The sequence below is a fragment of the Lycium barbarum genome, chromosome 8 (genome assembly GCF_019175385.1).
Source record: "Lycium barbarum isolate Lr01 chromosome 8, ASM1917538v2, whole genome shotgun sequence".
NCBI lineage: Eukaryota > Viridiplantae > Streptophyta > Magnoliopsida > Solanales > Solanaceae > Lycium > Lycium barbarum.
The window spans coordinates 3,553,846-3,576,143 of record NC_083344.1 but is presented as its reverse complement, the minus strand read 5'-3'; the positions used below and the strand labels follow the sequence as shown (position 1 = coordinate 3,576,143).

General features: G+C 35.7%; 2 protein-coding genes and 1 pseudogene across 6 annotated transcripts; all 3 read right to left on the bottom strand.

Moving 5' to 3' along the window:
- Positions 1-517: 517 nt before the first annotated feature.
- LOC132605727 (pentatricopeptide repeat-containing protein At1g62670, mitochondrial-like) lies at positions 518-4,682 on the bottom strand. Of its 5 annotated transcripts, none has more exons than XM_060318925.1 (4): positions 2,680-4,682; positions 2,031-2,091; positions 1,838-1,938; positions 518-655 (listed from the first exon to the last, which is right to left on the bottom strand). In XM_060318925.1, the coding sequence occupies exon 1, from the start codon at positions 4,616-4,618 to the stop codon at positions 2,831-2,833; it is 1,788 nt and encodes a 595-aa protein (XP_060174908.1). In that variant the 5' UTR covers positions 4,619-4,682; the 3' UTR covers positions 518-655; positions 1,838-1,938; positions 2,031-2,091; positions 2,680-2,830. The 5 variants fall into 5 exon arrangements, with proteins under 5 accessions (XP_060174908.1, XP_060174907.1, XP_060174909.1 ...); XM_060318924.1 differs by having other exon boundaries at positions 526-655; positions 1,593-1,938; XM_060318927.1 differs by lacking the exon at positions 518-655 and having other exon boundaries at positions 980-1,938; positions 2,680-4,500; positions 4,594-4,638.
- A 3,230-nt stretch (positions 4,683-7,912) lies between these two features.
- LOC132605725 (pentatricopeptide repeat-containing protein At1g62670, mitochondrial-like) lies at positions 7,913-14,692 on the bottom strand (annotated as a pseudogene).
- Positions 11,694-12,760, bottom strand: LOC132606088 (uncharacterized). The gene is made up of 2 exons (XM_060319421.1): positions 12,696-12,760; positions 11,694-12,063 (listed from the first exon to the last, which is right to left on the bottom strand). The coding sequence occupies exons 1-2, from the start codon at positions 12,758-12,760 to the stop codon at positions 11,694-11,696; spliced, it is 435 nt and encodes a 144-aa protein (XP_060175404.1).
- Positions 14,693-22,298: the final 7,606 nt, after the last annotated feature.

Genomic DNA, 22,298 nt, shown 5'->3' with positions numbered 1-22,298 from the left:
GATGTGAAAGACCAGTGTGTTTGAAGGGAAATCTGTGCAAAAAAGTTATTTCCTTGGGATGAAAAACATTAGCCAAAAGAACAAGTTTATCCCATCCCCACCTCAGTCATAACTCATAATAGCCACTACACTTAATAGCACATTTACTAGCAAGTAGTGGTGGTTTTTATGTCATTTTTGTTAACAATTTAATGCACTTTAGAAGAACGACAAATCTGCCTGTAGAACATAAACAATAGGAAAATACTAAACAAATCCTGAGTTCAAGAGCAAATTAACTATTTCACCCTTAAAGACACAAAAGAGAATTAAGTATTAAAAGCTTCAGAAAGGACCCAACAGTTCATAATATAAATAACATGACAAGTCTTCTGCGCAATTGATGCTTAAAAATGATGGCATAAATCATATTCCCTTGTGTTGAGTTAAGGGGCACATAGTGAACCATCAATTTTGTACCATTAGATATGCCATGGACAAGTTTTTCGGTTCATCTGCAGTATATTATTAAGTCAAATATTGATTCTCTAGTTTGAAGAGTGTCGCAACCTTTTCGTAAGTGTGAAAAATAACAGGATACAAACTGAGTTGCTGTCGCACAGTTTTTCAGTATGAGTAATCTCAACAAGCCAGGAATCCACTTTGCAAACCACACCTGCAAAAGATAAAGCTTAAATTAGAGACGCAAAAGATAAAAAGATGTGTATCACACTCTATTCTGATGAATTGCACATTAGCACTTTTTTTTTTGGATAAGAAATTACAGCTTCAGTTCTATACAAGGACCATCTAAATAGAGCTTACCGATTAATTCCAAAATTAAGTGAATGGCTTGCAGTGAGACACTTCAAAATAAACATGGAGCATGAAATTCAACCAAGACATCATCTGGTCATATCTAACACAATATTTCAAAGTTATCTGGAGATAGTACCAAAACACTCGAGGGGATTTTGAAGTTCTATATAGAGGTAACCAGTTTCTTTTTTTTGAAATGGTAAAGGTATTATTAATAAAAGGTACCAAGATGGTACAAACAATACAGGACTCCAGACAATGCTGTATGACAACAAACATACAACTACTCTCTTCCTCCTAACGTTAATATGAAATCCATAATTCCAATTTGCCTGCTATTACACCAGAAAAAAAAAGATTATACAAACATATATTCTTAATACTAGAGATATGGCTTTTTTGTCTTCCAAAACAAGCAATATTCCTTTCCAACCATAGAGTGCAGAAAATGCATAGAGGAATAGTGAACCAGATTTGCTTCAAGTGTTCCCAACATGCCACTTTATGGGAGCTTTAGTCATCCAAATTATCTTCCATGACCAATTAAGTTCCAAACAGCTTGACTGTCTAGTCAATGTTTTATAGCAGTTATTAACTGAGAACTTTTTTATGCTTGCTAGCTGTCCATATTAGGGAATCCCTCCTATTCTGATCAATTTGAACTGAATCCAGCTGTTGCAACATTTGACAAAATCCATTTAGTTCCAGTCACTTAAGTTTCTTCCAAAATAACAAGTAGATTATACACTTAAAAGTTAAAATGCATAATCCAAAATACAGAAATAAACACTTACAGAGTTACAGTAGAGAATTGCAAACATACTTCTACATCTGAAAAAAGAAATCCCTTTCCCCCATCTTCTAAGTTAGTTGTCAATGATGATATGAAGTACAACGTTGTCAATGACGATATGAAGTACAACCCTTTTTTGGGATAAGAAATTACAGCTTTGGTGCTTTACCAGGATCATCTAACTAGAACTTAATGGTCAATTCTAGAATCGAGCGAAAGACTTGCCAGTGAGACGTTTTAAATTACCATGAGCATGAAATTCAACCAAGACATCACTTGCTCATCAAAGTTATCTGGAGATAGTACCAAAACACTCGAGGGGATTGAGGAAATCTCGATATTAGTCCCTAAAAGTAGAAGAACAAGAATCTCAGTATTGCCTATTTGATATCATCCAGTAAGTCTGCAAATGAATCAGTTCACCACAAATTTATCATACCTGATACTTATTCCTTCTCATCGTTGGCAAATAAATTTGAGAAAAGAGGAATCAAAGCATCCTAATAGATAAACACAAGTTAGGTAGAAATCGACGAACCGAGTAATATAATATTCTAAACTTCAAGTTGCAGTCTCATTACACTTAGAACAAATGCAAATGAGAAAGATTGAAAATATTACTCTGTTATTTATGGTCAACGGCAAAGAAGGGAAAAATCAGAATTGTTTTAGATATGGAAGTGTAAAGTAAGTCTTCTTTAACTTACATAGTAATAATAGTGGAAGAAATGAAAATACATCCCTTCAAAAGAGATCCATAATCTAATATTAGAAACAAACAATTACAGTAAAGAATTGCTAACAGATTTCTATGTCTTCAAAAGAAATCCCTTCCTTCTATCTTCGAAGTTAGTCAAAGGATCAATTAACTTATATTTGACAATTTTATTGTTCCATGAAAATGTAGATTCCCAATAAAGAATCCAGTACCCTTGGATCATATATAAACCTCCACAATATATTCCTAGACTTATAATGTGTACACATAAGGGAAACTCACATTATTTACCATATCAAGAGAGTAGTAATATCTGATCTCCAAGATAAAGAAGAGTCGAAAAACAATCAAAATATCAGAAGTGACGTACCTCCTCAATAAGCCTGTCTGGAAAGCCCAAGCAACGTTTTAATTGCCAGTTTTTCAGCTTCCACAATTGCATTGGAAACCATTTCTTTTGCAGTAATAAAAAACTGTATCAAAATGATAGTGCAGCCGAATAAACCAAGTGAAAGAAATATTCACTTCTTATTTTCCGAGTGAAGCTCTTGTACCATGTCAAGGACGGAAGGATTCTCCTTTATAACGTTTATTAATAACCCTATTGTAGTTGCGTCAAATGAGAAGCCCCTTCCAACCATTTCCTTCATGAATGTTGCCATTTCACTAATTTTGCTACACCTGAGAAAACCTTGCACAATAACATTGTAAGTGACAATGTTCGGCAAACAACCGTTGTCCCTCATTTTTCTTAGCATATCACTTGCTTCATCTAACAACCCTTCAAGACAAAATCCATTTATCATTATATTATATGTTCTTGTATCCGGAAGCAATCCAATTAAAGAAAGCTTCTCAAATATGGCACGAGCTTTGTCGAGTTTACCATTTTTGCACAAGCCATTAAGAATTATATTGTAAGATACTATATCAATATTTTCTCTCTTTCTTTCCAACTTATTAAAGAGCAACATAGCTTCTTCAACAAGTCCGTACTTAAAATAACCATTGAGCAAAGTGTGATCAGTGGATAAATTAGGTACGTAACCTGCAGAAAGCATTTCGGCATAAACTTTTTTCGCATCTCCAATTCTTCCAACTTCAAATAACCCTTGCAAGATAGTATTGTAGGTAAAGATATTAGGTTTTGATCCCCTTTGAGAAATTTCACCAAACAATTGCATGGCCTCATCCATTTTCTTTTCCTTGCAGTATCCATTTATTAGGGTGTTATAGCTAATAATGTCAGGTTCAATGTTCTTATCTATCATGGAATCAAAAACTCCCCTCACTCTAGCCAGTTGACCACACCAACAATGTCCATTCATTAAGGCATTATAGGTGAACACATTAGGCTCTACATCTTTATCGGTCATGTGTCTCATTACTTCCTCTGCATCTTCGACTTTTCCTTCTTTGCATAGTCCATCAATCACTATGGTGAAGGTGCACACATCTGGATAAATATTAAGGTTCACCATCTCAGAGAACAAAGTCTTAACTTTTTCCCACTGACCAAACTTACACAAACCATCAATCAATGAACTATATGTGACTATGTTTGAAGGAATGCCTTTCAGCTTCATCTCGTTCAAAAGGTTCACAGCAATATCTATGTTTCCATCTTTGCAAAAAGCATCTATAACAATGCTGTAAATATATGTGTTGGGCTTAGTACTTCCTTGTTCCATTAACCGGAGCAAACTTAAAGTTTTCTCGGTATGACCCCTTTTACTAAGCCCATTCATGACTGTTCCATACATGACTTCGTCAGGCTCACAAATCTTCTCTCTCACCAATTTTTTGAACAATTCAACCGCATCTTTAACCTTATTTTCGGCAAAGATTCCCCTTAATAGGGTGTTAAAGGTGACAACATCAAACGAAATGTCATTCTTCAAGTAAATGGGTAAGACCGAAAATGCACAATCAGCACGACGCATCAGACAATAACTGTTAATCAAAATATTCAAGATGAATCCATCAATTGGGATACCCAATTTCTGCATTTCTCGAAAAAGCAAAACAACAGAAGAATAATGCTTCATATTTAGTATAGTTTTAAATAATTTAGAGAAGCATATAACAGAAGGAAGAGGCTTCATTCTGACCATTTGATGGAAGAGAGTGAAAGCATCATCTAAACACTTGACCTTCTCAAAATTGATGTTTATCCCAAGTTTACCCTTTACTGAAATGGATTTATTAGTATTGCATGAAGAATAAGCTCTAATAACTGTAGTTGCCGAACCAGAATCGGTAGCAGCAAAGAAAGAGATAATACCATTTCGCAGAGAAATTCTCCTCATCTTCTTTGGTGGATGAGAAAGAGGTATTCTATTTCAGTGTGCCCTAATTTTGGACAAAATAGTAAGCAAAGGAGTGAGTTGGTCAAACTCATGTATATCAATTTATACGAACCTATTTGATTGATATGATATTTAAGAAAGATGAATACTTTTAAAATTTATAGTTTAAAATAAGTTTTAAAAATTTATGTGATCGTAAATTATTTATAATGTAAATTTATTTTTAAATTAAGAAAAAAATTATTTATTTTAATACGAACTAAAAAGAAATAACTTCAGACAAATTGAAACGACTAAATTGCAATTTCTGTGGATTATTATATGATGATTTTTACCTCTTTCGAGAGCCTCTTTTGTTAGGCTCGGCGGCCCCAATCGCAAGGCTAGATCCAGATCCTCATAGCCTGTTGAGCATGAGGAATGGCTGGCGGAGCATCAGGATTTCCTTGATTCATTCTCAAGATCTCTGGCCCCCTACCAACTCGCTCCCGATGACATTAGGCACTATCTCATTTGGGCTGGAAATAATATAATTGTCCATAAAGAAAGTCGGGCAAGAATCTCATGGTAGTACGAAAAGGGAGCAGAATCGTATCTGGGAGTGGTTCTTCGGATCGATCACAGATTCTCGACCCCATCCTTTGGCTTAAAATAACTTCAGACAAATTGAAACGGCGTTAAACTTGTACGGGTCAAAACACATCATATCAATGATAGGGTCGTACTTTCAATGTGGTCCAAAATTGTTTAATCCCGTACAAAAAGATCCAAAATTCCATCACTTTTTTATTTTGCTTTAAAAAAATTAGTGACTAATATCTTCTTTTATTTTACTAGTTTTTTTTACGTTCTTCTAAAATATATAATAATATTTTAATCGAAAAAGGGTTAGGTTTGTTATTGTACTCTCATAAGTAAGTTATATTTATCTTTCATTATACTTTTTTGATATATTTGTCCTTGTCATTCAATTTTAGGGGCATATTTGCCCTAAAGTTGAATGAGAAGGACAAATACTAACTCTAAAGTTGGATGAGATGGTCAAATATATCAAAAAACCATAACGAATGACAAATATAACTTATTTGTGAGAGTACAGGGACAAATCTAACCCTTTCCCGTATTTTAATCTCCAAATTTGATTTTGTATATTTTAAATTTTGAGTTTGACCAAATAATCTGATGGGTCATTATGAATTCAACATGTTGGATGTCGTCAACAAACTAGTCATAACCCAATTCATTTAAACTCAAACGGATTACGAAATAATTACTTCCTCCGTTTATTTTTAATTGTCACGTTTCACTTCTTGGCATTCAATTTGACTAATCTTTGGAGTTTAATTGAATTAGATTAATTTAATATTTTAAATTAAAATTTAGATGTTCAAAAACTATACAGAATATATTGTAAGTTGCAATTCTTCCAAATATTAATATGATGATGAAAAAATACATCTTAAAATGTTGATCAAAATCTATGTAATTTTACTCTCGAAAAGTAAAAACGTGATAAATAAAAGTGAACAGAGAGAATAGTTAGTTTTTCACCTACATGAGAATTAAAACAATAATAAATACTTTTAATCCACCGCAATCTCAAAAAGCCCCAAATTTTAGGTGATAGCTCATGCGGGATAATTCTAAGTTTGTAAATTTAGGTATTGATAGAAATGTTTATATTATTTAGTAAAAATTAGGTGGAATGGCCAGTTTTTGAGACGGCAATCAAAGTTTATTCACCATTTGAAATATAATTGAGAAAAATTTATATTTTAATGCGGAATAACATGTGGACAAAAATATAACTACCTAAAATACGAAATAGTTCCAGCATATGGTGCTCGAGTTCGAGATATTGACAAATAAAACTTCATAACACTAAACCGGAACTCGAAGATTCTCTATATGTGAAACTCCCACACAGTATGTTGGAGTTCCAAAAGTTTTTGTTGTGTGGTTTGCGAGCTATTGCACAGGAGCTGAATTTATGCTGTGCGCATCCGAAGAGTAATGACAGTAAGTTCCCATGTCATAAAAAAAAAAAAATATGCAATGAAACATTAAAAACCTTAGAAGTGATCTAACAGCAAACACGTTGCAAGCTTTGGCGTTTGATGTCTCCTTAAATGATTCCCTTCATAATTGATGTCTCCTTAAATGATTCCCTTCATAATTGATGTCTCCTTAAATGATTCCCTTCATAATTCTTGACCTACGTACATATAACACACAAGAAAACTTTTTAGCTTCCCTAATTGCACTGGATGCAACTTCTAATGCAGGGATAAAACGAAATTGTATCATTGTGATAGTAAAGCCGAACAAATCAAGCAAAAGAAATGTCCACGAGGACATAAAAATGTAACAGAACTTATACCGAACAAAACAGATCTGAATATTTTCATTAAATAAATAGTAGGGGCGAAAATTAAAGACCACATATATGAGGGACAAAAAATAAAGACCAGTGCGTTTGAAGGGAAATCTGTGCAAAAAAAGTTATTTCCGTGGGATGAAAAAAACATTAGCCAAAAGAACAAGTTTACCCTATCCCCACCTCAGTCGTAACTCATAATAGCCACTACCCTTAATAGCACATTTAATAGCAAGTAGTGGTGGTTTTTATGTCACTTTTGTTTAACAATTTAATGCACTTTAGAAGAACGACAAATCAAATCTGCCTGTACAACATAAACAATAGGAAAATACTAAAGAAATCCTGAGTTCAACAGCAAAATACTAAGGGGCACATAGTGAACCATCAATTTCGTACCATTAGATATGCCATGGACAAGTTTTTCAGTTCATCTGCAGTATATTATTAAGTCAAACATTGATTCTCTAGTTTGAACAGTGTCGCAATCTTTTCATAAGTATGAAAAATAACAGGATACAAACTAAGTTGCTGTTACACAGTTTTTCAGTATGAGTAATCTCAGCAAGCCAGGTATCCACTTTGCAAACCACACCTGCAAAAGATAAAGCATAAATTAGAGACGCGAAAGATAAAAAGATGTGTATCACACTCTATTCTGATGAATTGCACATTAGCACTGTTTTTTGGATAAGAAATTACAGCTTCAGTTCTATACAAGGACCATCTAAATAGAGCGTACTGATTAATTCCAAAATTAAGTGAATGGCTTGCGGTGAGACACTTCAAAATAACCATGGAGCATGAAATTCAACCAAGGCATCATTTGCTCATATATAAAACAATATTTCAAAGTTATCTGGAGATAGTACCAAAACACTACAGGGGATTTTGAAGTTCTATATAGAGGTAACCAGTTTCTTTTTCTGAAATGGTAAAGGTATTATTAATAAAAGGTACCAAGATGGTACAAACAGTACAGGACTCCAGACAATGTTGTATCACAACAAAGATACAACTACTCTCTTCCTCCTAACGTTTATATGAAATACATAATTCCAATTTGCCTGCTATTACACCAGAAAAAAGGATTATACAAACATATATTCTTAATACTAGAGATATAGATTTTTTGTCTTCCAAAACAAGTAATATTCCTTTCCAACCATAAGAGTGCAGAAAATCCATAGAGGAATAGTGAACCAGATTTGCTTCAAGTGTTCCCAACATGCCACTTTATGGGAGCTTTAGTCTTTATCTTTCATGACCAATTAAGTTCCAAACAGCCTGACTGCCTCGTCAATGTTTTATAACAGTTATTAACTGAGAACTTTTTATCCTTGCTAGCTGTCCATATTAGGGAATCCCTCCTATTCTGATCAATTTGAACTGAATCCAGCTGTTGCAACATTTGACAAAATCCATTTAGCTCCCAGTCACTTAAGCTTCTTCCAAAATAACAAGTAGAGTAGAGTATACACGTAAAAGTTAAAATGCATAATCCAAAATATAGAAATAAACACTTACAGTAGAGAATTGCAAACATATTTCTATATCTGAAAAAACAAATCCCTTTCCTCCATCTTCTAAGTTAGTTGTCAATGATGATATGAAGTACAGCCCTTTTTTTGGATAAGAAATTACAGCTTCGGTGCTTTACCAGGACCATCTAACTAGAACTTACTGTTCAATTCTAGAATCAAGTGAATGACTTGCCAGTGAGACATTATAAATTACCATGAGCATGAAATTCAACCAAGACATCACTTGCTCATCAAAGTTATCTGGAGATAGTACCAAAACACTCGAGGAGATTGAGGAAATCTCGATATTAGTCCCTAAAAGTAGAAGAACAAGAATCTCAGTATTGGCAAATGAAGTAAGTCTGCAAATGAATCAGTTCGCCACAAATTTATCATACCTGATACTTACTCCTTCTCACTGTTGGCAAATAAATTTGAGAAAAGAGGAATCAAAGCATCCTAATAGACAAACACAACAACAACAACAACAACAAGCCCAGTATAATCCCGCTATGTGGGTCTGAGGAGGGTAGAGTGTACGCAGACCTAACCCCCACCTTGAAAGGTAGGGCGGCTGTTTCCGAAAGACCCTCGGCTCAAGAGAGGAGAGAAAGAAAGACATGACAAGACAAAAGGTTAGATATGATCAAGCGTATCGAAAACAATATGAAAGTAAAGGATAACAAAGCAAGAAAGTCATGGTAAAAGGAGCATTAACTGCTATAAATAACTATGAAAATGAAAACAATGAAGGTAAATAAGCCATTATAAGCCAACAGATAATCGCAGAAACTCGCAGAAATCAAGAGACAAGAAACTATACAACATAACTACTCTCAAGGGAGGATAAACGTGACTAACTACTATCCTTCTACTCTAATATGAGTCCTTCATACCCTCCTATCTAAGGTCATGTCCTCCGTGAGCAGGAAATATGTCATGTCCTGTCTAATCACTTCTCCCCAATACTTCTTCGGCCTACCTCTACCTCTTCTGAAGCCGTCACTGGCCAACCTCTCGCACCTCTACACTGGGGCATTTTCATCTCCCCACATCACATGCCCAAACCATCTTAGCCTCGCTTTTCGCATCTTGTCTTCCACTGAAGCTATTCCAAGCTTGTCTCGAATGGCTTCATTCCTAATCCTATCACTCCTAGTGTGCTCACACAACCATCGCAGCATTCCCATTTCCGCCACTTTCATCTTCTGAACATGATATTTCTTCACTGGCCAACACTCCGCCCCATACAACATAGCTGGTCTAACCACCACTTTGTAGAACTTGCCTTTAAGTCTCGGTGACACCTTCTTGTCACACAACACTCCGGAGGCAAGCCTCCATTTCATCCATCCTGCATCAATATGACGTGTGACGTCATCATCAATCTCCCCATTTCCTTGTATAATAGACCCAAGATACTTGAAACTATCTTTCTTCTGTATGACCTGGGTGCCAAGCTTCACTTCCACGTCAGCCTCATGTACTATATCACTGAACTTGCACTCTAAGTACTCTGTCTTGGTCCTACTCAACTTGAACCCTTTAGACTCCAGAGTTTGTCTCCAAACCTCCAGCTTAGCGTTAACCCCGCTGCGAGACTCGTCAATCAGGACTATGTCATCTGCAAATAACATACACCATGGCACCTCACCTTGAATTTACCGCGTCAATCCATCGATCACCAAGGAGAATAAAAATGGGCTAAGAGCTGATCCCGGATGCAGCCCCATCACCACTGGGAAGTGCTCTGAGTCTCCTCCCAAAGTCCTTACCCTGGTGTTGGCCTTATCATACATGTCCTTGATCACCCTAATGTACGCCACAGGTACACCTCTAGCCTCCAAACATCTCCAAAGAACCTCTTTCGGCACTTTGTCGTATGCTTTTTCTAGGTCGATGAATACCATGTGCAAGTCCCTCTTCCTCTCCCTGTATTGCTTCACCAGTCTCCGTATAAGATGAATAGCTTCTATAGTTGAGCGCCCCGGCATGAATCCGAACTGTTCTCTGAGATAGACACGCCTCTCCTCACCCTCATCTCCACCACCCTTTCCCACACTTTCATAGTGTGGCTTAGCAACTTGATCCCTCTGTAGTTATTGTAATTTTGAATGTCGCCTTTGTTCTTGTACAATGGAACCATTGTACTGCATCGCCATTCTTCGGGCATCTTAGTCGTCTTAAAGATGACATTAAAGAGTCGAGTCAACCATTCTAAACCTGCCCTGCCTGCAGTCATCCAAAATTCCCCCGGAATCTCATCGGGCCCGATCGCTCTTCCCCTACTCATCTTACGAACAACACCCTTAACTTCTTCAACCTTTATATTCCTACAATATCCAAAATTACGACACCTCTCGGAGTACTCCAAATCTCCCAACGCAATATCTCTGTCCCCTCCATCGTTCAGGAGTTTGTGGAAGTACGACTGCCATCTCCGTCTAATGAGAGCGTCCTCCACTAGTACCTTACCATCCTCGTCCTTGATGCATTTCACCTGATTCAAGTCACGCGCTTTCCTCTCCCTCACCTTGGCTAGTCTGTACAACTTCTTATCCCTCCTTTGTCCTCTAGTTCTGCATACAAGCGTTCAAAAGCTGCTGTCTTTGTCGCTGTAACCGCTAGCTTTGCCTCCTTCCTCGCCATCTTGTACAATTCCCTATTCGTTCGCCTCTTTTCGTCATCCTTGTTGTCTACCAACTTCGCATACGCCACCTTTTTTGCTTCCACCTTCTCTTGAACTCCTCCACTCCACCACCAGTCCCCTCGGTGCCGACCACGGCTACCCTTCGAGACCCCCAGCACCTCTCTAGCTACTTCCCTAATGCAACTGGCCGTCATGTCCCACATATTGGTCGCCTCCCCACTACTCTCCCAAGCTCCCATAGATCTCAGCTTCTCCCCCATCTCCAGGGCACCTGTCATGGTCAAACTCCCCATTTGATCCTAGGCTTGTCGTCCACGACCCTCTTTCTCTTCCTCATCTTGATATCTAAATCCATCACCAAGAGCATATGGGTCGTTAGATTCTCACTCAGGATCACCTTGCAGTCTTTACAAAGACCTTTATCGTCCTTCCTAAGGAGTAAAAAGTCTATCTGCGTCTTAGCCACCGAACTACGAAAGGTTACCAAGTGCTCCTCCTTCTTCGGGAAACTCGAATTGGCCACCATCAGCCTAAAGGCTTTTGCAAAATCCAATAGTGCACCTCCTCCTCCGTTCCTGTCCCTGAAACCACAACCTCCATGCACATCGTCATATCCCCTGAAATTGACCCAATGTGCCCATTGAAATCTCCTCCGATGAATAGCTTCTCAGTGGACGGTATACTTCCCATCATCTCGTCCAAATCCTCCCAAAAACGTCTTTTCTCCTCCTCGCCCAAGCCCGCTTGCAGCGCGTAAGCACTAATAATGTGCAAAATAAACCCTCCAACAACCAGCTTAATCATCATCAACCTATCGCTAACTCTCTTAACCCCTACCACCTGTTCTCGTAAGTCATTATCTACTAAAATGCCTACCTCATTCCTATCCCTCGACCTACCTCAGAACCATAACTTATACTCACAAGTTAGACAAACACAAGTTAGGTAGAAATCGACGAACCCAGTAATATAATATTCTAAATTTCAAGTTGCAGTCTAGTTACACTTAGAACAAATGCAAATGAGAGAGATTGAAAATATTTATATGTTATTTACAGTCACAGCAAAGAAGGGAAAATTCAGAATTGATTTACATATGGAAGTGTAAAGTAAGTCTTCTTTAACTTACATAGTAATAATAGTGGAAGGAATGAAAATGCATCCCTTCAAAAGAGATCCATAATCTAATATTAGAAACAAACAATTACAGTAAAGAATTGCAAACAGATGTCTATGTCTTCAAAAGAAATCCCTTCCTTCCATCATCGAAGTTAGTCAAAGGACCAATGAACTTATATTTGACAATTTTATTATTCTATGAAAATGTAGATCCCCGATAAAGAATCCAGTACACTTGGATCATACATAAACCTCCACAATATATTTCTAGACTTATAATGTGTACACATAAGGGAAACCCACATTATTTACCATATCAAGAGAGTAGTAATATCTGATATCCAAGATAAAGAGGAGTAGAAAAACAATCAAAATATCAGAAGTGATGTACCTCCTCAATAAGCCTGCCTGGAAAGCCTAAGCAACGTTTTAGTTGCCAGTTTTTCAGTTTCCACAATTGCATTGGAAACCATTTCTTTTGCGGTAATAAAAAATTGTATCGCAATGATAGTGTAGCCGAATAAACCAAGCAAAAGAAATCACTTCTTATTTTCCGAGTGAAGCTCTTGTAATGTCAAGGACGGAAGGATTCTCCTTTGTAACGTTTATCAATAACTCTATTGTAGTTGCGTCAAATGAGAAGCCCCTTCCAACCATTTCCTTCATGAATGTTGCCATTTCACTAATTTTGCTACACCTGAGAAAACCTTGCACAATAACATTGTAAGTGACAATGTTCGGCAAACAACCGTTGTCCTTCATTTTTCTTAACATATCACTTGCTTCATCTAACAACCCTTCAAGACAAAATCCATTTATCATTATATTATACGTTCTTGTATCCGGAGGCAATCCAATTAAAGAAAGCTTCTCAAATATGGCACGAGCTTTGTCGAGTTAAACATTTTTGCACAAGCCATTAAGGATTATATTGTAAGATACTATATCAATATTTTCTCTCTTTCTTTCCAACTTATTAAAGAGCGACATAGCTTCTTCAACAAGTCCGTACTTAAAATAACCATTGAGCAAAGTGTGATCAGTGCATAAATTAGGTACGTAACCTGCAGAAAGCATTTCAACATAAACGTTTTTCGCATCTCCGATTCTTCCAACTTCAAATAACCCTTGCAAGATAGTATTGTAGGTAAAGATATCAGGTTTTAATTCCCTTTGAGAAATTTCACCAAACAATTGCATGGCCTCATCCATTTTCTTTTCCTTGCAGTATCCATTTATTAGGGTGTTATAGCTAATAATGTCAGGTTCAATGTTCTTATCTATCATGGAATCAAAAACTCCCCTCACTCTAGCCAGTTGACCACACCAACAATGTCCATTCATTATGGCATTATAGGTGAACACATTAGGCTCTACACCTTTATCGGTCATGTGTCTCATTACTTCCTCTGCATCTTCGATTTTTCCTTCTTTGCATAGTCCATCAATCACCATGGTGAAGGTGCACACATCTGGATAAATATTAAGGTTCACCATCTCAGAGAACAAAGTCTTAACTTTTTCCCACTGACCAAACTTACACAAACCATCAATCAATGAACTATATGTGACTATGTTTGAAGGAATGCCTTTCAGCTTCATCTCGTTCAAAAGGTTCACAGCAATATCTATGTTTCCATCTTTGCAAAAAGCATCTATAACAATGCTGTAAATATATGTGTTGGGCTTAGTACTTCCTTGTTCCATTAACCGGAGCAAACCTAAAGTTTTCTCGGTATGACCCCTTTTACTAAGCCCATTCATGACTGTTGCATACATGACTACGTCAGGCTCACAAATCTTCTCTCTCACCAATTTTTTGAACAATTCAACTGCATCTTTGACCTTATTTTCGGCAAAGATTCCCCTTAATAGGGTGTTAAAGGTGACAACATCAAACGAAATGTCATTCTTCAAGTAAATGGGTAAGACCGAAAATGCACAATCAGCACGACGCATCAGACAATAACTGTTAATCAAAATATTCAACATGAATCCATCAATTGGGATACCCAATTTCTGCATTTCTCGAAAAAGCAAAACAACAGAAGAATAATGCTTCATATTTAGTATAGTTTTACATAATTTAGAGAAGCATATAACAGAAGGAAGAGGCTTCATTCTGACCATTTGATGGAAGAGAGTGAAAGCATCATCTAAACACTTGACCTTCTCAAAATTGATGTTTATCCCAAGTTTACCCTTTACTGAAATGGATTTATTAGTATTGCATGAAGAATAAGCTCTAATAACTGTAGTTGCCGAACCAGAATCGGTAGCAGCAAAGAAAGAGATAATACCATTTCGCAGAGAAATTCTCCTCATCTTCTTTGGTGGATGTGAGAGAGGTATTCTATTTCATGTGTGCCCTAATTTTGGACAAAATAGTAAGCAAAGGAGGGAGTTCGTCAAACTTGTCTTTTATCAATTTATATGAACATATTTGATTCATAACATATTTAAGAAAGATGGAATACTTTTAAAACTTATAGTTTAAAATAAGTTTTAAAAATTTATGTGATCGTAAATTATTTATAATGTGAATTTATTTTTAAATTAGGAAAAAAAAATTTATTTTAATACGAACTAAAAAGAAATAACTTCAGACAAATTGAAACGACTAAATTGCAATTTCTATGAATTATTATATAATTGATTTTTACCTCTTTCGAGAGCCTCTTTTGTTAGGCTCGGCGGCCCCAATCGCAAGGCTAGATCCAGATCCCCATAGCCAATTTAGCATGAGGAATGGCTGGCGGAGCATCAAAATTTTCTTGATTCATTCTCAAGATCTCTGCCCACCTACCAACTCGCTCCCGGTGACATTAGGCACTGCCTCATTTAGGCTGGAAATAATATAATTGTCCATAAAAAAAAAGCCGGACAAGAATCTCATGGTAGTACGAAAGGGGAGCAGAATCGTATCTGGGAGTGGTTCTTCGGATCGATCACAGATTCTCAGCCCCATCCGTTGACTTAAAATAACTTCAGACAAATTGAAACGGCGTTAAACTTGTACGGGTCAAAACACATCATATCAATGATAGGGTCGTACTTTTTTATTTTGCTTTAAAAAAATTAGTGACTAATATCTTCTTTTATTTTACTAGTTTTTTTTTACGTTCTTCTAAAATATATAGTAATATTTTAATCGGAAAAGGGTTAGGTTTGTTATTGTACTCTCATAAGTAAGTTATATTTATCTTTCATTATACTTTTTTGATATATTTGTCCTTGTCATTCAATTTTAGGGTCATATTTGCCCTAAAGTTGAATGAGAAGGACAAATAAAGCTCTAAAGTTGGATGAGATAGTCAAATATATCAAAAAACTATAACGAATGACAAATATAACTTATTTATGAGAGTACAGGGACAAATCTAACCCTTTCTCGTATTTTAATCTCCAAATTTGATTTTGTATATTTTAAATTTTGAGTTTGACCAAATAATCTGATGGGTCATTATGAATTCAACATGTTGGATGTCGTCAACAAACTAGTCATAACCCAATTCATTTAAACTCAAACGGATTACGAAATAATTACTTCCTCCGTTTACTTTTAATTGTCACGTTTCACTTCTTGACATTCAATTTAACTAATCTTTGGAGTTTAATTGAATTAGATTAATTTAATATTTTAAATTAAAATTTAGATGTTCAAAAACTATACGGAATATATTGTAAGTTGCAATTCTTCAAATATTAATATGATGATGAAAAAATACATCTTAAAATGTTGATCAAAATTTATGTAATTTTACTCTCGAGAAGTAAAAACGTGATAAATAAAAGTGAACAGAGGGAATAGTTAGTTTTTCACTTACATGTGAATTAAACAATAATAAATACGTTTAATCCACCGCAATCTCAAAAGGCCCCAAATTTTAGGTGATAGCTCATGTGGGATAATTCTAAGTTTGTAAATTTAGGTATTGATAGAAATGTTTATATTATTTAGTAAAAATTAGGTGGAATGGCCGGTTTTTGAGACGGCAATCAAAGTTTATCCACCATTTGAAATATAATTGAGAAAAATCTATATTTTAATGCGGAATAACATGTGGACAAAAATATAACTACCTAAAATACGAATAGTTGTCACACCCTATTTTAATCGAGTTGAATTTAGAAGTATGGCATATTGGTGATTCCTATTTATTTTTGTTTTAAGGAGTCGCCACCTAATTAATTTAACGGTGAATTAGGACACCTAGAGTTTAACTAAGGCAAAGTCAAAACTAAACCTCAATTAATAGTCTGCTTAACCAGTATGATTCTAGGTAAGGGCTCTATATTACCCTAAAGGGAAGGGGTTAGGCATCCTTTAGAATCCGTTAACTTACGGTTATCCGATCAAACTTAGATTAATTAATTTAAATTGAATATAATGCTTTTAAGTCTTGAGAAAATAAGTTGTAAATGTTGTTGAGATCTTAAAGGGAAAACATAATGATGTTATTTAAACTAACTTGAAGAAATACGCAGTAATCCGCTTAAAAAAATAAAACTTATAAATGTTGTTAAGCTTGAAATAATAATTTTATTGTAAAAATGAAACTTATAAAATATAAATGATTTGTACATAAATAGAAGGTGTTAAGAAAAGACTTAACTAATTTAAACTTAGAGCAAAAATTACATCACATGAGTGCAATGGCGTAGCGAATCATAGACTTATTTTTATAAATAGAACGCAAAAGATGATGAGTTTTTTTTTCCCTCCTTTCTTACTAATTTACTTAATTACATTTTTTATCTTAAGATATGTGTAATTTGATGAATCTGAAAATATTTATAAAAATGTACTTGAGTTTATATTTTACATATTAATGACATTTTGAAATGTTTAGATAATAAGAATAAAATATGATTCTCTTCATTTAAAATATATATAATCACTCTATTTTGCAAATCGATTTTTTTTTTCAAATAAAATAAATATTAGACATTGTAAATGAATTTAACATGAAAAGAAAGGAGTGATACTTATGAAATTAATGTTAATATCTCTCTTAAATATACTACCCATTATACTAAAGCTAAACCCACCAGATTCACTAAGGTTCGTCTAACTTAAGAAAACAAAATAAAATAAAGGATTAGTCGTATAATACAAATTATCTGCACAAAATAAAACACAAAAAATAGAGGCATAAATAAGATCAAATGGGCTCAGCCCATCCTTTTCAGGACACTGCTGCAGATCTGCTCATTATTGGGCTTCGATCCAGTCATTTTAGACTGTTGCGGTTGTGCTTGGCTATTGGGCTTTGGCCCAGAACTTTGTGCTTCTTATTTTGGCTGCGGACAGGGGTGGGATATGTTTCGTTGGGCCTTGGCCCAGCACCGAATGTGGAAGGGGGACGCGTCCCTCGGACTCGTACGTGAATGATCATGCATAACAATGAGGCGAAAAGGATTAGTATCCAAACGACAAACAAGATTAAACATGTAACAATTAAACTCAAAACAAATCAGTAGATTATGTATATTATTTCATATTTAGATGTATCTTATGTATATACATTTCATTAGGATATATAGGAGAAACAATTCTAAAACTTAATGCCAGTGGGATAAAGGATTCGGAAACCCCAGGATGTAGAATATTACACGTACATATGAGATAAGGAATTCAGAAATTAAGCACAATATCAACAAAACAAAAAAAGTTGTGACCATATCCATTAAAACACATTTCAAACAGAAGGCAACACCTCTGTTAGTCAAGCCAAAAATGACCTTAACATAGCATTGCCAAACTGACTAGAGTAACTAATGATCGACATAGCCTTGACCATTAACATTTCAAACGCATCACAACTGAATCGGGATCGAGCCATGTTAACATACTCTTCAACCAACAATTCAAGGTAATGTTTTAGCAATTGACAAAATTGAAAATACCTCAGAGGTAAACATGTAAAAATACAAATTCAAAGAAATCAGTAAGTTATGTATATACTGCGCATATTGAAGTATACCTCATGTATACACATTCATAGGGATGTATAGCAGGTTAATATTAGAAAGCTTTCGCCCCCGCCTTCCCAATGTTGCACAAGTTCCAAGGGATTTCGCGAATCCCCGGCATGGCTAACACCGGGGAGGGTTCAAGCTTGACCAGAATTTCCAGAAATAATCAGAAACCAAAGACTTAGTAATTCTAAACACAAGAATCTGGAAATCCATTTACTTGAAATATAATAAACAATGCAGGGAAGAAAACTAACTGAAGGGACCAGGTTGACCACGATTTGAACACAACATAGAGAAGGCTACTGATTTTTTTTAACAAAGTCATTTTCCATTTTTTAATGCAAAAAAAAAATGACTTAATACGAAGGAAAATATTTTTTCCGCCCAGATTTGCAATGTGACTTTGATGTATTCCCAAGTGTGAAACTAAATGACATCTTTACTTCAAAACAAACAAACAGGCAGTCAGATGTTCAGGTTTGAGGATCTCCCAGGTTTGATGTAAATGCGATCACTCTATGACGCAACACACTGTAGGTTATGAAGGGTTAGCATATACATAAATTTTGGGCCAGCATATATCAAGAACACAACTATTAATACTCACATGTTTGGCACAACCAACATGGCAAAATTTATGATATCAGCTATCAACAATTACATCTTAAGCTAAAAGCATGCTAACATGAGAGCAGTCAACTATCAATACAAAACCCAACATCTCACAGGGAAAGAAATTTAAAATAAAGGAGTGAACCACCTCAACTTTATCCAATGGCTTTTGAAGTAAACAACTCCAAACATTTCATTCCTAATTTATTTCTCTCGAACAGAATTCTAAACAAGTGTAAGTAAAACTCTTAATAAAGCCAAATGAAATCATATGGATACCATTAGACATAACAACATGAACCAGAAAGAGGTTTTAAGCTATGTAAAGCAGTGGGCATATATCATGCTCAATAAGACGAAGACTCTTAATCATATGCAAGATGTATGGATTAATGAGTTCTCTTTGTGATGGTTTAAACTCAAACAAGGGTCAAGCAGGACAGAATATAACGTCATCTTTTCTCACACAAAGTTAAAACATAAGAATCCAGACTTTATATTTAGGCAGAATGGATCACGTTAACACATGAGGCATGTTTAGTCGAGATTAATCTTATCATTGGAACAAAGATTCAATATATATATATATAACATACTTTGACTATGTTGAATTAAACTAATCTGGACATACCAAAAGTAAGGGCAATACTGATCTATCTGGCATGCTTGATAATTAATTAGATCCCCTGATCTAAGACTAAACTAGGCACAAATATAACCTGCACATAGAACCGGACTATGCTAGCATATTCTAAACCTTGAACTACACGTACAAATTATACAAAAGCAGTGAACCCGAACTAACACAGAACAGATAAACTTCAAATACAACAAAAAAGAAAACAAAAGGGAAGGGAAAATTACCTTCGGGTGCAGCGAAGTGGGTACGGGTCTTCGATTCACCCTCGAAACACTTCAAATTCGACATTGCGAGACTCGAATTCGTGACGTACTCAGATTCACAGCAACGACAAGGCAAAGGAATATAAATTGAGATCTAGTATTTTTGACCCGAAAATAAGATTACGATTTGTTCAAGAAACTGATTTTTAGGGAGATTTCAAGGCGATTCTAGAACTCGTTTTTTTTCTTGTAAGAGAATTCTTGCGATTTTTTCCAAACTTAATTCTTTGGGGGTTTTTTGAATCCCAAAAAAATCTCAGTTTCCTTAGTGAATTTTCGAATCGAAAACCTATTGGTTCTTGGGGAATTTCCGAATCAAAAGTAAAACCAGTTCTTGGGGGGGAGGGGGGGTTTCACCGATCCGAAAAAAATCCCCCCTAACCATTCGAAACGCCCTTCTCTTATAGGTTTTTTTTTTTTTTTTTGCGTTGTGTTGAATGACGAGAGAGACGCGTGGGGAACAAAGGGTAGTGGAAACGTGGGGTGGGCAACAAGGAGAAATGGGGCGGCAGAGGTGTAGGGGAGACAAACGGAAGTGGGTGGGGGGGGGAGCGGCATGGTGGAGAGGAGAGAAGAGAGAGACGGAGAGGAGAGAGAGAAAAAAAAAGGGGGGGGGGGGGGGCGCCTGATGAAGGAGATGAAACCCTAGAGGGTTTCATCTTTTGTTAAAAGGAAATGGGCCGGTTGGGTCAAATTAAACGGGTATGGGCTGATCCGTTTGGGTAATTATTTGGGCTGGGGTGAATTACAATGTGGGCTGAGAATGAAATGTGGACTGGTCTGAAAATTGGGTTGGGGTGAATTAAAATGGGTAGTGTCCTATGAAAATTATTTTTGGGTTAATCCGAAAATATTTGGGGTGAATTGAGCTCGTATTTGAACTACTACTACTAATAATAATAACAATAATAGCTAATAACTGTAATAGAATAATGAAACACCGGTATTGAAAAGAAGCTAATAATTATAGTAAAATATATATATTTTTTTAATTTTTCAAAAATATTAGAAGCGTAAATAGATATTTCGGAGGAGAGGCGGGACAAAATTGGGTGTCAACAATAGTTCCAGCATATGGTGCTCGAGTTCGAGATATTGACAAATGAAACTTCATAACACTAAACCGGAACTCGAAGATTCTCTATATGTGAAACTCCCACACAGTATGTTGGAGTTCCAAAAGTTTTTGTTGTGTGGTTTGCGAGCTATTGCACAGGAGCTGAATTTATCCTGTGCGCATCCGAAGAGTAGTGACAGTAAGTTCCCGTGTCATAAAAAAAAATATACAATGAAACATTAAAAACCTTAGAAGTGATCTAACAGCAAACACGTTGCAAGCTTTGGCGTTTGATGTCTCCTTAAATGATTCCCTTCATAATTGATGTCTCCTTAAATGATTCCCTTCATAATTCTTGACCTACGTACATATAACACACAATATAACTTTTTAGCTTCCCTAATTGAACTGGATGCAACTTCTAATGCAGGGATAAAACGAAATTGTATCATTGTGATAGTAAAGCCAAACAAATCAAGCGAAAGAAATGTCCACGAGGACATAAAAATGTAACAGAACTTATACCGAACAAAGCAGATCTGAATATTTTCATTAAATAAACAGTAGGGGCGAAAATTAAAGATCACATATATAAGGGATAAAAATTAAAAACCAGTGCGTTTGAAGGGAACTCTGTGCAAAAAAGTTATTTCCGTGGGATGAAAAACATTAGCCAAAAGAACATGTTTACCCTATCCCCACCAGTCATAACTCATAATAGCCACTACACTTAATAGCACATTTAATAGCAAGTAGTGGTGGTTTTTATGTCATTTTTGTTAACAATTTAATGCACTTCAGAAGAACGACAAATCAAATCTGCCAGTAGAACATTAACAATAGGAAAATACTAAAGAAATCCTGAGTTCAACAGCAAATTAACTCTTTCACCCTTAAAGACCCAGAAGAGAATTAAGTATTAAAAATTCAGATACAGACTTCGTATCAGAAAGGACCCAACAGTTCATAAGATAAACAACATGACAAGTCTTCCGCGCAATTGATGCTTAAAAATGATGGCATAAATCATATTCCCTTGTGTTGAGTTAAGGGGCACATCACTAACCATCAATTTCGTACCATTAGATATGCCATGGACAAGTTTTTCAGTTCATCTGCAGTATATTATTAAGTCAAACATTGATTCTCTAGTTTGAACAGTGTCGCAACCTTTTCATAAGTATGAAAAATAACAGGATACAAACTAAGTTGCTGTTACACAGTTTTTCAGTATGAGTAATCTCAGCAAGCCAGGTATCCACTTTGCAAACCACACCTGCAAAAGATAAAGCATAAATTAGAGACGCGAAAGATAAAAAGATGTGTATCACACTCTATTCTGATGAATTGCACATTAGCACTTTTTTTTGGATAAGAAATTACAGCTTCAGTTCTATACAAGGACCATCTAAATAGAGCTTACCGATTAATTCCAAAATTAAGTGAATGGCTTGCGG